The sequence below is a fragment of the Nomascus leucogenys genome, chromosome 2 (assembly GCF_006542625.1).
Source record: "Nomascus leucogenys isolate Asia chromosome 2, Asia_NLE_v1, whole genome shotgun sequence".
Classification (NCBI taxonomy): domain Eukaryota; kingdom Metazoa; phylum Chordata; class Mammalia; order Primates; family Hylobatidae; genus Nomascus; species Nomascus leucogenys.
This window is the reverse complement of record NC_044382.1, coordinates 25,260,023-25,276,719: the sequence shown is the minus strand read 5'-3', so window position 1 is coordinate 25,276,719 and position 16,697 is coordinate 25,260,023. Positions and strand designations below refer to the sequence as shown.

Below are 16,697 nucleotides of genomic sequence, written 5' to 3'. Positions count from 1 at the left end.
ATCCAGAGAGAACTGAAAGAAGCTTGAATCCTCTCACTAGAATCCCTGCAAAATGACTCATGTAATTGCTCTGTGTAAGTATCCTTAGTCTTTATTGTACACCCACACGATTCTGATGCTATAGACTCCTGTGGAATGCAGGGAAAGATAGAAGGGGGCCCATTTTAAATGCCTAGGATTGAAAAGATACCACCATTTCACTTGTAAAGGTAGACAGGGACTGCCAAATACCTGGTCAAAATACCTGCCAGTCACTCCAGATCCTCCCTTGCTTGTCTATCTGTCATTCCTTCCATTAGGAGAGAGAAAGCTTTTTTTTTTTTTTCCTTTAAATTTCCTAGGAGGGATTTCTAGGGTCTTTCCCTCAGGAATTAGTTGTAGGAATAATTGGGCCAGTGGAGTGCAGGAGATATATCCAGCGCAGCCCATGCACTCCTAGAAAAAGTGACCTAGATCAAGCAGCTGGTGGATTGAGGACTATTGTGGGGACCCCCTGCCACCTACTGACTTACAGCTGAACCCACATTCCCAGCAGCTTCAGCCTGGGGGCTGGGGGAGGGGGCAGACCGAGCTCAGAAGGGCGGGGGAGGGTAAAGAGGACTGCGGGGTTGCCCCTTTCAGGACCAAGTGCCACGTGTCACCCCCCCCGCCCCCCCACCTTTCTGCACACACAGAAAGGAGGATAAGGTGAGGACGGGAGGCAGGGGGAACAGGTAGGGAGGTCTGCTGTGGAACTCCAAGCTGGCTCGGTGGGTATTAGCATAGAGCTTGCTGCCTGTGTGAGTGTGAGGGGGAGAGCGAGAGAGAGCAAGGGAGGGAGAGAGAGGCAGGCTGCGAGGGGAGAGGAGAAGGAGTGGGGGAGCCAGCGCTCCAGCTAGCATGAGGACGGACTTCTTTTCCCGTGCTCAGTTAATCTGGCTGTCAGTTGGTGTTAACGCTGCAGTTTAAGTGCTCGGATTCCAAGGGAAACAGACAAACCTCACTGAAGGAAGGAAGCAAGCAAGCAAGGAAGGAACTGCAGGAGGAAAAGAACAGGCAGAACAGCGAGAAGAATAAAGGGAAAGGGGGGGAAACACCAAATCTATGATTGGACCTGGGCTTCTTTTTCGCCAATGCAAAAAGGAATATGCAGCACATTTTTGCCTTCTTCTGCACCGGTTTCCTAGGCGCGGTAGTAGGTGCCAATTTCCCCAACAATATCCAGATCGGTGAGTGAGGGGGCAGCCTGGGGAGGGACTTTCTGGGTCTGGCCAGGGATTTTTGGGGGGGACAGGGGTTGTGTACCCCTTCCCCGGTACTGACTGTTGTGCTTGGCTCCCTAAAGCTGTGCTGCGGTAACAGAAGGGAGACTTGGGCTGACAGCCAGAGGAGGGGGCTTCTCCTGATCGGATGAGGGGCAGAGGGGAAGTGTTCGCACACACACACACACCACACTCACACTCCAGGCAAGAGCATGTGAAATGGAGGAACCATCGCTTTGGAGGAAAAAAAAAATCAGGCTGGAAAGGGTGGTGGGTGTTTAAGGAGTTAACTCTATTGCTTGGTAGATGGTGCTTGATTCCATTTTTAATGTAAGTATGTATGGTGTGTGTGTTTTCACGTGTGTGATTATATATTACATATGCACATATATATGTAATTGAAGGAGGCAGTGCTTTCTCTGCTGGGGGACAGAAAAGAGACCCTCTAGAAGAAGGAGTGAGGGGTGCTGGGTATATTGCAGCCACTGAAATAATGCCAGAAGGCCCCCACTCCAAGGCGGGTAGGCTCCCTCTCCTGTTCTGGACTCCTCCAGCTGCCTTCTCTTTGCTGTCTGCCATGCTGCGCGCTGGTGGTCTCCACTCTCCTGATCCTGGAACTTCCTAGCCTGCCTTTTCTCCGTTCCTTCCTTGCCCCCTCCTCTTAGATTTCCTATCACAGAGGTCTACCTTTTACACACACAAACACACACACGTACACATGCTCCTTTCTCCTCCTGCTGGCTCTCCGTTATCCTTGTAATTGGGCTCCATCCTCTCAACTTGGAGGCAGGTTTCAACATGCTGCATGCTTTTTTTGTTCCCTATTTCCCCTTCTTAGTTGTTGCACTTCTCAAAGGCCCCGCCACCCTCCCTGTATTTCTGAGGGGACTGACAGATATTGCTACTCCTGATAATCATGAGGGAACGCAAAACAAACAGAAGCAATAACACCAATCACAAAGCATGTCCACAAGGGCTTGGGGCTTCCGTGTGACCAGATTTCAGTGTCGTTTGTGTCCCGGAATGAAGCAAGCTGCTGTGTTTGGAAGCATCTTCGTTGGTTTGATTTCTAGTCCCTCTCCCCTGGTAGGGAGATAGGTCCACCAGGGAAAGTTCACATTGCTGGGAGTTTGTGCTCTTTTGTGAGTGTGTGTTTGAGGGGGGACGTGGTGCAATTGATATTTTGTCAGGCATACATGTGCTGCAGTACCCATCTCTTTCGGCCTCTCCAGCTAGCTGGCGGCTTGGAGTGGCCATGGAGTAACTTGCTTTGTTTCCTGACACCTGTTAAGCTACATCCTGAAGTGTGTACGTATCTGTGTGCTAGTGCCTTACACGCAAAACTTGCTGCCTTCAGGGGAGACACTTCCCTTGTAGCCCAGCCTGTAGCCTTCTACTCCCCAACCTCCCACCCTTTCTCTTTCATTCATTGCAGAGGAGGAGAAAGGGGACAGGGAAGTGTTTGGGGTGTGGTCATCTAGGGGGAAGGGGGAGCATCATAATCAAGAATTTTTTTTTGCTTTTATTCTTTAAAATGGGGCACATGTACATGTGGAAATCACTGGCTCTTACATGTGGCATTGTTTACATTTGTGCTTATATACTACCTATCCTTTGTGGATTGGAAGTGTTTGTCTAGTGTATTTGTGTATATAGTAACTGGTATAAATGCATGAGGATGTTTTGTGTATGTGCTCATGTATCACTGCAGATTTTTAAAATTATATTTAGCCCCAACTTGGTTGTTCAACTGATAAAGCCATTGATACTGTTTTCAAAAAAAAAGAGATTGAAGCATTAAATTGTAGAACAAAATGCTGAAAATATCACTGCCATCAGGTAGTACTTGATTCTACTTGTGTGATCTAGAACAAAAGACTTGCAATCCATTTATTGGTTCTTAAAAACAAACACATACCCACTCTACAAGAAGTTAGAAGTGCGTTATGTTTGGACTGTGATTACTGTCAGATCTGAGATAAACTTCTATGTAAACATCATTATAGTTCAGTCTCTAGAAATGGCTGATTTTAATTCACAGAAATGTAATTGATTTACATGTTGACAGTAAATACAAAGGTAAGCCATGGGCTCTTGTTTCTCGGAACAGGCACCCCATCAGGCACCTTTACTATACCTTTTACTAGAATAGAATGTTTGTATCCTCTTGAGATGCCTAAGATCCCACATCTTTGAAGCACAAGGTTCCACCATGCAAACACACAATGGCAATCCCTTATGTAACAAGTCATTCCTAGGTAACTGGGATCATGAGTAGTGAAAGAATAAGCAAAACATAGTTTGCAGAAAAACAAGAGTTTTTAGAGAAAATAAATAATAAATCTTAGGGGCACTAGAATAGTTAAATTGCATGCAGGTCTTGCTAGGCCAAAGACTAAAAAGTGTCCAAGCAAACAGTTATAGTAATAGAGAAGCCCACAGGGTCCCAGAGCTAGATTTCAATCACCCTGCAGCACTGATTAGTACCTACTTCCCATAAGGCTCTCTGGTGAGAGATGGGGCTGATACAAGAAAAATTAGATATGACGAGAGGGTGAAGGGGCTTATGTGTATGTTTATGTAAGAGAATAGCAGCTCCTAGGTGGTTTGCACAAGGGAGGAAGAAGAGAAATGGCACAAGTCTCCTGTTTTCTCTGACTTTAGCTGAGTTGAGGGGTACACAATCAAATGTTTGAGCAAAGTAATAGATATTAGAGGCCCTTGTCACAAAAAAGCTCACCTGTAGGAGTTTAAGGGTCAGTGTCCAGTTAAGTCTATTTGAACTCTCATCTCTACCACTCAAGGCTACAGCTAGTAAGTTTGGCATGGGGAGAAGAAAAGGACTCATCTGGAGTGAGTTGTGAGGAGCTAAAACCTGTCTCTAGCCCATACACCATGTTGCATTTTCTTTTCTCATAGGGGGATTATTTCCAAACCAGCAGTCACAGGAACATGCTGCTTTTAGATTTGCTTTGTCGCAACTCACAGAGCCCCCGAAGCTGCTCCCCCAGATTGATATTGTGAACATCAGCGACAGCTTTGAGATGACCTATAGATGTAAGTAATTGCTTCTATTTCTGAGATGTCTTTCTGTGCTAGACCAATGAAAGGAGGGCCTGTGGGTAGGTGGTGGTGTTGCAAAAATGACTTCAGTTGCCATTCGTCTTCATAAGAGAAAGCCCTCCAAGAAAAATTTCTAGAGGCTTCTGAGTGATTCCAGCAGTTGGCATTTTAGCCCCTGCAATGCTTCATGGAATGGATTTGCTTTTTCACTGTCAGCTAACTTTAAATGCCAGCACGATAGGTGCTTGGGTTGAATGCATCTTCCCTACCTTGCAGAGGTTTTCTGGTACATCTGAGAGAGTTTTATACATACGAAACTTCTGAGAGACATAGAATTAAGGGTCCTGAGTTTGTGAAAATGTGATTTAAAATGCTTAAGGCATTTCCTATCTACAAGTTAAATGGACAGAATGTAGCTTGAAAAGAAAAAATAGTTGAGAAGTTGTATACATCTGGTTTTTCATTTTCGGAAGTGACCAATAATTATTAAACCTTGGTGCCTTGGTCATTTTAAAAATGGCTTGAGGAGATTGGTTGTTTAAGACACAGTTTGTAGGATGGTCATTAAGCACCAAACAGAACAAAGATGACCTCAAGAAGAAGGGATAGATAAATCTCTGACATCTGAATTGAATGCATTGTCAAATGTGGGCAACAAATACCATTCTGAGTTTTCCTGGCAACTAGGAATGTAAAGGAAGCCTGTGCTCACATGATTGGCATTTTATGACAGATAAAAGCATAAAAATTAACCAGGAAACATATTTTCCCTTCAGGGATTAAACTCAAGTAAAAATTTATGGCAGGGAAGTGTGAGCTGAATTCACAAGAACAATTTGAGACCCCAAACTGGATTGAATTGGCACAATAGTCTTGATGTGTCACTATTGACTTGATGACTTCTGCTGAGCTGTCTCTGGTGGAAGTCATGGACCATATTTCCTTTCTCATAGTCCCACTGGTGAGTTCTCAATGATTCGAATAGGCTATGCTTTGGAGTCTCAAAATGAGAAGTCAGAATTCTTTCTATCCCTAAGACCACTCCTAAAATAATGTTGATACAAATTCCAAGAACTATAATTATAGCAGATTTCATTTATTGAGAACTTACTGTGCATCAGAACTATGATAAATACTTTATAGTCATTTATAGTCACATTCATTACCATGTATTAAGCACTGACTACAGCCCATGTAATGCACTAATTGCTTTTCACGTGTTAGCTCATTTAATCCTCACAGGAGATTTGCAGAGTACTAGACATTATCTTCCTTTTATAGATGAGAAAACTGAGGCTACGACAGGTTATATAATTTGCCCAAGGTTACTCAGGAAGCAAATGGTGGTTTTGAGACCTGAAGGTCCATGTTCCTGGATACTGTGACAGATACACTGATTCTTATGGTAACCTAATCAACTAGTGGGATTACCCAAGAAATGAAAGGGAATTTTCAGGGTCTTGTAAGGCAGAGGTCTAATAAAGTACCTAAGGAGAAAAACTTACAGTGTTTCAAACTGTAGCTATGATTTGCACAGGACTGATCCATTGAATAAATAAAATGGCAATTCTTCATTTGGATAATGCTGAGGTTGAAAATCTTATCTACTGTGTTACTCACTACCCTTAAAAAGCTGAAGTTTAATTGCTGAATTGTAGTTCTATGAAACTATCTTTCTGGGAATCTAGAATAATACTGAGTAGCTATTTTGCTATCAGATAACCTTTCTTTTCTTTTTAATGTGGCTTTGATTAGGGTCTTTGGAAGGGGCATTTTGGTGTGGGCATCAGTGTACCTGTAAACGTTTGCATGCATACACATGTGCTAATTTATTTCCTGGAGCAAGGCTCCATAGCTTTTGTCATACTTTATAGCTTTAGTATTACTTGCGTAGAGAATCAAGAATAAATAGCTGATGTGTGTATTCACTCACACTGCTGAGAAATGTCTACAGCAGGTCTTAGTTGAAAGAGATGTGAACTGCTCTCCTAGTAGTGTCAAGATGTTGACTGGCACAGCAAGATAATAAAAGACAAAAATAGAAAAGGTTCTAAGGCAAAAGGTGGTGCTTCTGTCTTGTTATCTTAGCAACCTAAGACTTGATCTCTAATAGGGTTAATGACTGTTTATTAGGGAGACAGAAATATGATACAGACAATGTTGTTCATTTTGGTCAACAGGCCTGGAGTGGATGAATCTGAGTTCTTGAACTTGATGCTACCATCCATGAACTAGTGTACAGGTTTCCATGAATTCCTGTCTTGTTTGTTTAGTTAATTCTTTAAATGTTTCTTCAAAGCTATAAACTGAAATAGATATTGGAAATACAGAGATGATAAAATGCCCTTGCTCTCAGGTAGCTAACAGTCTAGTGGGAAACATTGTTATGGGGATTATCTGAGAAGCAATAATCTTATTTTGTGATTAGACTTTGTGTTTCTTTTCTTTAGCTCCCAGATCCCAAAGGGGGTACTGGGCAAGTTAGGTGGAAATGGTGGCCTGGCTGGAAGAGCCTCTCTTAAATTTCATTTGAGGCTAGGAACACTTTAGGGCTATGTTCACTGTCGTCCATTGGTTTGGGAAAACTTTACATCTGTCCCAGTTTGAATTGAGTAAAAAATGTCAGTGGGAGCAAAGCGGTTTTAGGAAGAATGCACTCATTCCTGATACATGGAAAAGCAAGAAAAGCATCTTATTCAGACTAATTTTCTGTGCTGTGTTTTTTGAAATCTGAATTAGTAGTTGCCTTAAATTAACTGCCTCATCAGTCTTAGATCTAGAAAATGACCAAATATTATTTGTTTTTTTTCATAATTTTTGCTGTCATTTGATTTTTTCCCTTTGCGTTTTGCTATTCATTGTCCCTCCACCAGAGGGTGGAGAAGGGAAGGGAGAGGAAGTGTAATGGGACCTGTTCATGCTAGATATGTTAGCAGCAGGGGACTAAAAACGAGGAGAGGTGGTTATATGGTAGGGAAGGTGGGGAAGATAGAAGAAAACTATGGCTACTACTACTGGCCAAGGTGAGAGTTTGGTGCCTTCTTCATGTTCAATCTTTCTTGCTTCCCTTGTCTGCCATTACTAAAGAGTAAAGCCATTGAATCAGCAACCCAATGCTTTGGGATCTCCTTTAAGAACTCTTCCAAGCTTACAGGGGTAGGGTGTGGGGAGATTGTGCATAGAGAAGATATTTACTGATCAGCTACCCAGCTTATCTTGGTGCCTTTGTGGTAAGTATAAATAAAGGAATAAATGAAATGCTGATTGAGATTATTACTATTAGAGGTCTGAGTAGCATAGTTGCAGCATAATTCTTACCTTTTAATTTATTCATCTATTTATTCATTCATTCATTCAGCAAGTACATACTGAATGCCTACTTCATGCCAAACACTGGGCCAGACGCTAGGAATATAGGGGCCAGGAAAGAAGGCACAGCCTCTTTCCTTGTGGAACTAACAGTTTAGCCCAGAGGTTCACAAACTTCAGTGCACTTAAAATTCACTCAGGGAGCTTGTTTAAAGCAAGACTCATGATGAACTTTTTATTTCCTGAATCAGGATATTCAAGAGTAGGCCCTGGAGGAATTCTATAGCAATTATTATGGGGATTACACTTTAAGAAACTCTTTGATCTAAAAAGTCTTCCATCCCTTTAGTAAGCATTTTTGAGCCCTCAACCAAACCTAGGCATGACATAAAGTGCTACAAATGCAGACAACAGTAAGTTGCATTCCCCACCCTGGAGTACTTTATCCATAGTATGACATTTTCTATCCTGTAAAGAGAAAATTAAAATGTAATGTTGTAAGTGCTATAGCAGCAATTTGTATGGAGTATTAAAGATGCCTTGAAGAGTGGAGTTTGTCTGTAGGAGGTGGTGATTGAATTGAGCCTCAAGGATAAATAGGGTTATCTATCTGCAGAAGGGGTCACCAAATATAGCCATCCACAAGCCAGTTCCAGCAGAGACTGAGTTCTGGGCCCACACACTGTGTAAGAACCATGGAATTTCGTATTAGAACTTGGACATCTTATCTTGACTAATATTTTTAAATATTAAAATATCTGGCAACATTAGGGCCCAGGTCTATGTAGCCTCAATTTGCTGAGATGGAACAGAGTAAACCCCATCTAGATGGCCTCTTTCCCGACCAACCCATTCTTCTCATTTTCTTTACCTGCTGGCTTTAGCAAGCATTGAGTTTGGAAGCCCTGACTGATAGCACTGCAATGTTGTCTGTGTTGTGTCTTTATCGGTTAGCTTCACCACCAGAATATAAACTGCTGTCAGAAAGACCACGTATATCTATAGTTTGGTGTTGAGAACACTTGGAAATGCCTCTAATACAAATGAATAAATGTCTGTAGGAGTCAGGGAATTACACAGCATAAAAATGTTGAGAGCCTCAATGACAATAGGTGAAAGGCAGCAACCCTAACTACAGTGGGATGCCCTCTGTCATGGACCTACCAGGGCAGCCCAGGGGCTTCCTAACAAGACATTAGGCACTGGCAACAGACAGATGGCCTTAGCTCTTGCCTGAGCATGGCTCATCAACTTCAAAGTTGCAACACAGATTTGTTTTTCTTGACCTACACAATGCTTTTTCATATTTGGCATAAAAATCCAGATTTCTGGCATCTTTAAAAAAAAAACCTTAGGGCATTAAGCAACCCTGGGCCCACATTCCTGTTTAACTTCTATTTTCTAGAGCTGAGAAGTGCTGCCCTTTTTAAATACATAAACCCTCAAATTAACCAAAGTTTCCGTTACTTCCTGTTTGATTGCTAGAGTAATCAAATTATGTTGTTTGGGCAGGCCTGTAAGTAGGCCAATCTACTCATACCTGATTTATATCATCAGCATTCATCATTTTATTATTTTGTTCTAATAATATCTATTACCCTGTCAAAAGATAATAAAAGACACAAAAGATGTATAACTCCTACTCTCAAAAAAATTAGTATGTATACGGTAATGAAGAGAATGGTGGCCAATGGTGGGATAAACAAGGATTATTTTGAATACCTACTATGTGCCAAATACTTTGCAGATGTCGTCTTAAGTTTTGTAACTATCTTGAAAGGTGATTATCCCCAATTCGTTGATGATGGCACTGAGACTGAGAGAGATTGTGTCTTCTTTATGTTATGCAACAAATAAAAACCTAAGCTAGTATTTGGGGGGCTCCAAAACTCAATGAGCTTTCTCCTTTTAAAGATCTATGAATATGGCCAGGGGCAGTGGCTCACGCTTGTAATCTCAGCACTTTGGAAGGCCGAGGAGGGCAGATCACGAGGTCAGGAGATCGAGACCATCCTGGCTAATACAGTGAAACCCCATCTCTACTAAAAATACAAAAACTTAGCTGGGTGTGGTGGCACGCACCTGTAGTCCCAGCTACTCAGGAGGCTGAGGCAGGAGAATTACTTGAACTCAGGAGGCAGAGGTTGCATTGAGCCGAGATTGCACCACTGCACTCCAGCCTGACAACAGAGCGAGACTTTGTCTCAAAACAAACAAACAAACAAAAAAAACTATGAATATATGGACAGAGAAAAGTACCATAGCAGTGAAATAGCCCAACAGTAGAAGTGTCACAGTGGAATTTATGATTCAAGCTTAAGAGCTAAGTCTTCCAAGGCAGAAGCTATGACTGTGGATGATGAAAACTTCTTGGGGAAGGTGGAACTTTAGCAGGCATTAAAGGGTGGAGCAGATTTTGGTTGTGGAGTGGGAGGAGGGTATTTTGAGTGGGTAAAGTCACAATATTCCTCCTCGCCTCCCCTCAACCACTGCTGCATATGCTTGTTACCATGTGGTGGAGATTTGGGAGTTTGCCTCCTGCACCACACTATGTTCTCAGCTCCAAGGCAGATGTCTACAGTTCTCTGGTTAATGTTACAGTCTGATGTTGGCTCCTCCATCTTCACCCGTGCCCTTACATTAAAGCACACAAGTGTTGACATTTGTTTATGGTTGACTCTTGGCTCTTATTATAATATTGATAATCATCAGCTTTTATGGATAGAAAAATCCTTGTAAACATTTTTTTCCCTGACTAGTTTGAAGATCCTGCTGGGATGAGTGAGCTTACTGCTCTCTCAGCCGCTCAGGATAAAGTGATCATATAGCACATTTGGAAAACTGGTAAGATTCATGTATTTGTTCATTCATTCATTCAACCAAAATCCTTTTATTATCACCTTCTGTGGGGATATGTACTGTCACTGCCCCACTCCATACCTTTGCAGACAGCATTAGTTGATTACAGAATTTTTTCCCACTAAATCTACACATGGCCTCAAATTGGTGACAGCTGATGCAAGAGATGAAATCCATTTTTCATTACGAGGCATTGCACTAGAAATTGAGAAAAAATAAAATGCATTAGGCATTGATTTTCCTCTTAAGGGGCTCAGGTTCTTATAAAGGAAATAGGCATAAACCAAATCTGCCTCTCTTTCTGTCTCTCTCTGTCTCCCTCTTACATACACACACACACACACATACACACACACACACACACACACACACATTCAGAGGAAGGAAGGAAAACCTTTAGTTGGAGGGATTTAGGTTTCATAAAACAAGGACATTTGAGTTGAATTTGGAAAGATAGGTAGGATGTAGATGGGAAAATATATATTTATATATTTGTATAGACACACAACCCCCACACACCTGCCTGTAATGGCAGGTTTGATGCAGTAAATAGTACACTGAGTTAAGATTTGAAGACCTGGATTCAAATGCTGGACTACCTTCTTGAATTGTTTAGGTGTAACCTTGGAGAAACATCCCCTCCCCCAAGCTTATTTATAAAATGAAGCTCATGGTCTCTGAGAGTCCTTCTGGGGCTGTATTTCTATGCTGGCAGCATATGGAAGACACCAGAGATATATGATTAATAGAAGTTCTCTACCTTTGGCTAGCAAGAGGATCCCTAAACAAGCTAAGTGTCTAAGGAAAGCTCTAGACTTCCTTTCCACCAACTTGCACATCCAGGGCACATTCTGTATGCAAATGCTGAAGCATTAAGCCTACTTTTAGGGGCCTCAGATGAATTCATTCAATATTTAACAAGTATTTATGGAGTTCTTACTATTGTGAACAAAACTAGACAGCAGCCCTGTGCTCATGGAGCTCACCAGCTAATAAAGGAGGCTGCCATTAGATGATCACATGAATGAGTGTATAGGTTGTAATAAACGATCTGAAAGAAAGGGCCATGATTCTATGAAAGCATATACAAAGGAACCAGCTTGTGCAGGAGGATGAATAGGTGCTTGAGCTGAGGACTGAAGGCTTTGGTGATGCAGTGATGGGAACAGGAGGAGTGTTTGAGAAGCTTCCTGGGCAGAGGCCTGGCCAGGCCTTGTAGGCTCTGTTATGGATTTTGATCTTTAGCTCAAACACTAAAGAGCCCATGGAAGGGTTTTAAGTAGAGAAGTGCCATGTTTAGATTTCTGTTTTCTCATCAGAAATCAGATGTTTGATAGTACTTTGCCAAATTCACATTTGCTGAAGATGTCTGGCTTGTGTTTCAATGGCCTTGTTTCTTTACTCCCATCTCCAGTTTGGGATGGAGTCTGGCAGATGGGCAGGAGGATGGGGACAGAGGCCAGGGAAAAGGGAAGCTGATGACTTGGTTTAGGGGTGCATTGTCATCGTATATGGCTCTCTGTGTGCCCATCAGCATTCCTGGAGATTGGAGGCTGATCCAGTGCAATGCCTGGAGAACTGGTGAGGCTGTGTGGAGGCAGGGATTCATTCAGCGTCCTCATTTATTTTAACAAGGAAGACATACATAGCACTGAAGCTCAGCCTCTGTTCCAACCAGACAACTCAGTGGTCTTCAAATTCACACTGCCATTTCCTTCACTTACACTTACAAACTGCTCCTTCCATACTGCTCTGCTGAAATTCTGTCCTGGTCAGCCCTAGCTTTTATTTTACCTTCTTCGTTGAGCTTTTTTTCTCTTTCATATTCACATGCTCTTCTGCCTCTCAGCCCTTTTTACTATCTCCCTAGCAATGGTCACACTTATCACCAGGTTTTACTCACCTTGTCACTTGAACACCTGTCTTACCTGCCCAACTGGACTAAGCAATGTGAAGTCAATGACCTTGTTTACTTTAGCTTCCCATCACAGTCTCCACCACAGAATAGTGTTCAGTGGTGCTAGATGAATGAATGAATGGCAATGACAAGAATAAGCCTGAATCATTGCTGCTTAGAGTAATGCTTTTGATATTATGAGTTTTGGGAGTTCCAACAGGCTGTGCTGTAAATACCTATGGATGGTTGTTATTGTGTAGCTCCAAAGTTAGGGGAGTGAAAACCAGGTGTAAGTCAAATTGAAAGCTCATTTTAGTTCCCGCTGACTATTGTCATGAAGGGCCCTAAATAAGGTATAAAGTTCCATTTTCTAAATAAAGAATTTCTGATTCAAGCCCTGGGTTTGCCATTGATGTATGAGCCTTGTATGCATCTTATGACTTTAGTGTGTCCCAGCCTGCTGTCCAGAGAGCGCAGGGGAGCCCAGGTCCACGGGAGGAAGGTTGAGGAAGCAGGCAAAACTGGGGCAAATGAGGCAGTTGAAGGCTAATGAAATTGATACCCAACGGTTAGGCGTGTTTCCATGTGTTCATTGTATGGAACCTCTAGGATGAAAATAAAGTTTTGAGAATAGCCTTTAGTTTGTCTACAAAAGTAACATATATATATATGAAAGCTACAGGAACAGAGACGGTAAACACAATAAAACTTGTATAATTATAGTACTAAGGATACACTTTCCATCCTTTTTTGAACCTAACAATTTAAACATTAACAGATTTATATTACTATCTTATAACATGATTTTTTGCATGTTATAACCTTTAGGCTACTTTTATTATTGCACATTCATTTTTAATGGTTTCATAAAAGCCTACTGTACATATGTACCCTAATTTATTTAAGCTGTCTCCTTTTATGGGCTATCTATTTCCCTTTTTTTCTTAAAAACAGTGCTGTGATATTTCTCTCAATAAAATTTTAATCATTTGTACATATTTTGTTCTGATTTTAAGGGAACTATAAACCCAGTAGAACAATTTCCAATGAAATTGAATAAAAGTTCTAGTATGTGCAGAACTTGAGATAACTTGTTTAATGTGAGTTCTGACACTGACTTGCTGTATAACCTTGAAAAGCTTTTATATCCAGTTTAGTTTCCAGATGTATAATATGGGGTGCTAATACCTGATTTTCAAAGTTATTAGAACAGGCAAGTGCCATTATTTGTATGAAAGAGCTTTGAAAAATCAAACATGCTAGGCAAACGCAGGGTAATATAATTAACCAGGCTTCTTAACTATTAGCATAAATGCACATAAGTAAAATGTAACTAATTAATTTTTAGTGTTTTCCTAGGAAGGTGGTCATTACCCATAAATGAATCTATTTTATGGATAGGGAAAATTGAAATCTTAAGGCTAAGATTATCCAAGATCTAAATATATAGCGATGCTAAGTCTGAAAGCATTTCTTTTCATTTATGATTCAGTCCATGAAAATGGACTATGTGGATTTAGAGTTTCTTTGGCTTAAGAAATTATTGTTTATAGAAATAAGGGGGAAAGCCCATTTTAGCAGTAAGTAGTCAGGACTCCTTTTGTGGCAAGTGACAGAAACCCAACTAACTGGATAGTTTTAACTTCAGGTATAGCCAAATTCAAGGGCTTGATTGATGTCATCAGGACTGAGACATGCCCTCTAGATTTTAATGCTTAGTTTTTCTCTAAACTGGTTTACTCTCAGGCATAGGTATGTCATATATCAGATCCCAGCACTGACAGCCTTCACCTGCCCAGCTAAAAGTCCAGTGGAAAGGAAACTTCTCTTTTCTCATCAGTTCCACAAAAGTCCTGGGCCTGATGTCATTGGATAAAACATAGGACATATGCTCATTTCTGAATATGACACAGTGGCCAGGATATTGTAGTCTGTTGCTTGACATAGGCCTAGTGAAAGCATCATTTTTAGAGTTTGAGGTAGTGAGAAGGACCAAAGGATTGTGAATTTAAGCCAGCCCACCAAAACTATATGGACATGAGGTAGGAATAATTCCCTCAAATGGAATCAGGATGCTATTACCAAAAGAATGGAGATTGAATGCTTGAGAGGCAAAATAGATACATATATATATTTTTGCCTATTAAGCATATATATATATATATATACACACTATCTATATATAGATATAAATGTATTTATTGTCTGTTTTATGTATTTATTGTAAATAAATACATTTACTATATATATATATATTCTATCTATATATAGATGTCCCCCATTGAACATCTTTTCAGAAAAGAAAATTCAGACAGGCTGGAGCTGAATCAATGCAGACAAAAGGTCAACACGCTAAAGTCAGAAGAGCCACCAATGAGCCAAGCCCATACAAGGGATTCTGGTGGGTAAGTCAAGATCAGAAGTCAGGACAGGCAAAAGGTCTGAAATTCAGGCTTCTGAGTTAATCAAAGCTGTAGGAGTCTTTGGGAATCCTTGTCCAGCCGGGAGCAAACCTGTGTTCACAGAACAGTTAGAAAGTGCTAGCCATTCACCCACATAGAAGTGACTGGAGGTGGTCTCTCCAGGCCACTCTGATAATATGTTGAGGCTGTCAGCTGTAAAGTGTTTGGTGATCCTGAGGCACCTATACTCTGTCCCAGTGACCAGGACATTTCCTGCTCTACTCAAACACTCAAGCTATTGTGCACAAACTCTTTAACAGTCCCAGTTAGAATCTTGGCTGCAAATCTGATGAGCCCACACCACCAGATGGTAGGTTCTCCTAATTGGTTCCATCCCCTCTAGTTTTTGGCAGGAACGAAACCTTCCCTATACCTGAAGAGGGGACAGGGAGAGCCAGGATCAAATGAAGGAGGTTTTAACCTCTGTTAAACAAGCAGAGATCTCAAGTTGGCTCCTGTCCAAGGCAAAGAGGGCAGTATGGTTCTTTTACATAGGTCGTGGATTTACAGGGAACTGATATCCTAAGACTAACACTGATGAGACACAAGACTGTAATGATTGAAAAGTGGTTTAGCTACAAAGGTCAACTGATTTGAGGGAAGGTGCATTTGTTTATTCAATAATTGATATTTGTGGAGCATTGTGGTAGAGGAGATTATTATTTGGCAATTATTTCTCTCTCCCTCAAACTCCTTGGGAAAAATATACCCTCCTGCTTCATTAATGTCACATTTGGTCATGTGACATGCTCTGGCAACTTAGATATTAGCAGATGTGTTTCAAGCAGATTATGAGGAAAACATGCCCCAGAGATCCTGCTGGTCTCATAAGAAAGGTAAATACAGTAAGTAGAAGTGTCCCAGTCAACCTGCAGCCCACAGACTAAAGTTTGAAGCAGAGCTATCCCAGCTGACCTGAAGATCTGTGAGCATTGTAGGAAATGCTCAATGTTATATACCACTGAAATTGGAAATGGTTTGTTTTGCAGCAATAGCTGGCCAATAGAAGCAACCAGTGTGTGTTCCACACTTTGCTAGGCACTGAGGGAACATTGGAAATGACAGACATAGTCCTGGTCTCCATGGAGCACTATTGTAGCTAGGAAGATAGACCATGAATACATTTACAAATAAAATATATACAGAAAGATCATTACTAGGGTCATAAAGAAAATAGGATGTAGTGACATCACCACTATGGTAGAGAAGAACACCTTCTTTAAAGTAGGTGGTCAAAGAAGGCATTTCAAAGGAGGTGACTTTTGAGCTCAGACATATAAGTTGGAAGATAGCCAAATGAGAGTAAATTCCCCTGTGGAATGTCAAAATCCAGCCCCATGGGCAACTCGGGTTGAGAATCTTGGTCTAGGCAGAGGAGAATGAGGTGCCCTGGAAAAATCTCCTGCAAACTAGGTCACTCACTTGTCTTAGGGCAGATGCTAGCTTCTCTCTACCACATCATATGTGCAAGTCAAGGGCTGGCAGATACACTTGCTGCCAAGACTAGATGATCTCAGGCATTGGAAGCCACTGAGCAAAGCAAGGCAGAGAGGGGGAGGTATGCTAGGGCATTCCTAAAAGTTGAGGTGATGGAATTGGCTATACTTCTTGGCTTGGCTCCAGAATACTCAAGAGTTGTTGCTTATTAGGATGGCAAGAAGGGTGTGTGTGTGTGTGTGTGTGTGTGTGTGTGTGTGTGTGTGTGTGTGTTCATACATATATTCATTCTTTCACAGAGGAGGAAAATGAACTAGATGGCTTCTAGATCCCTTTCCAAGTGTGTGATTATAAAAAGGATCCTGAGATTTAAATTATGTGTGAAGGAAATGTTAAATTGAAGAACTTCATCTTAGCTCTGTGCCAAGC

At 41.4% G+C, this 16,697-nt stretch overlaps 1 protein-coding gene across 3 annotated transcripts in view; it reads left to right on the top strand.

Moving 5' to 3' along the window:
- Positions 1 to 674: 674 nt before the first annotated feature.
- Positions 675 to 16,697, top strand: part of GRIA1 (glutamate ionotropic receptor AMPA type subunit 1) — a 316,539-nt gene continuing 300,516 nt past the window's right edge. For 2 of the 3 annotated variants that reach the window (XM_003276553.2, XM_003276554.2), the window contains exons 1-2: positions 675 to 1,208; positions 4,161 to 4,298. In XM_003276553.2, the coding sequence (XP_003276601.1) occupies positions 1,127 to 1,208; positions 4,161 to 4,298 (220 nt within the window). In that variant the 5' untranslated portion in view covers positions 675 to 1,126. The remainder of the gene's footprint in view (positions 1,209 to 4,160; positions 4,299 to 16,697) is intronic. The other variant, XM_030826132.1, reaches the window with a different exon arrangement.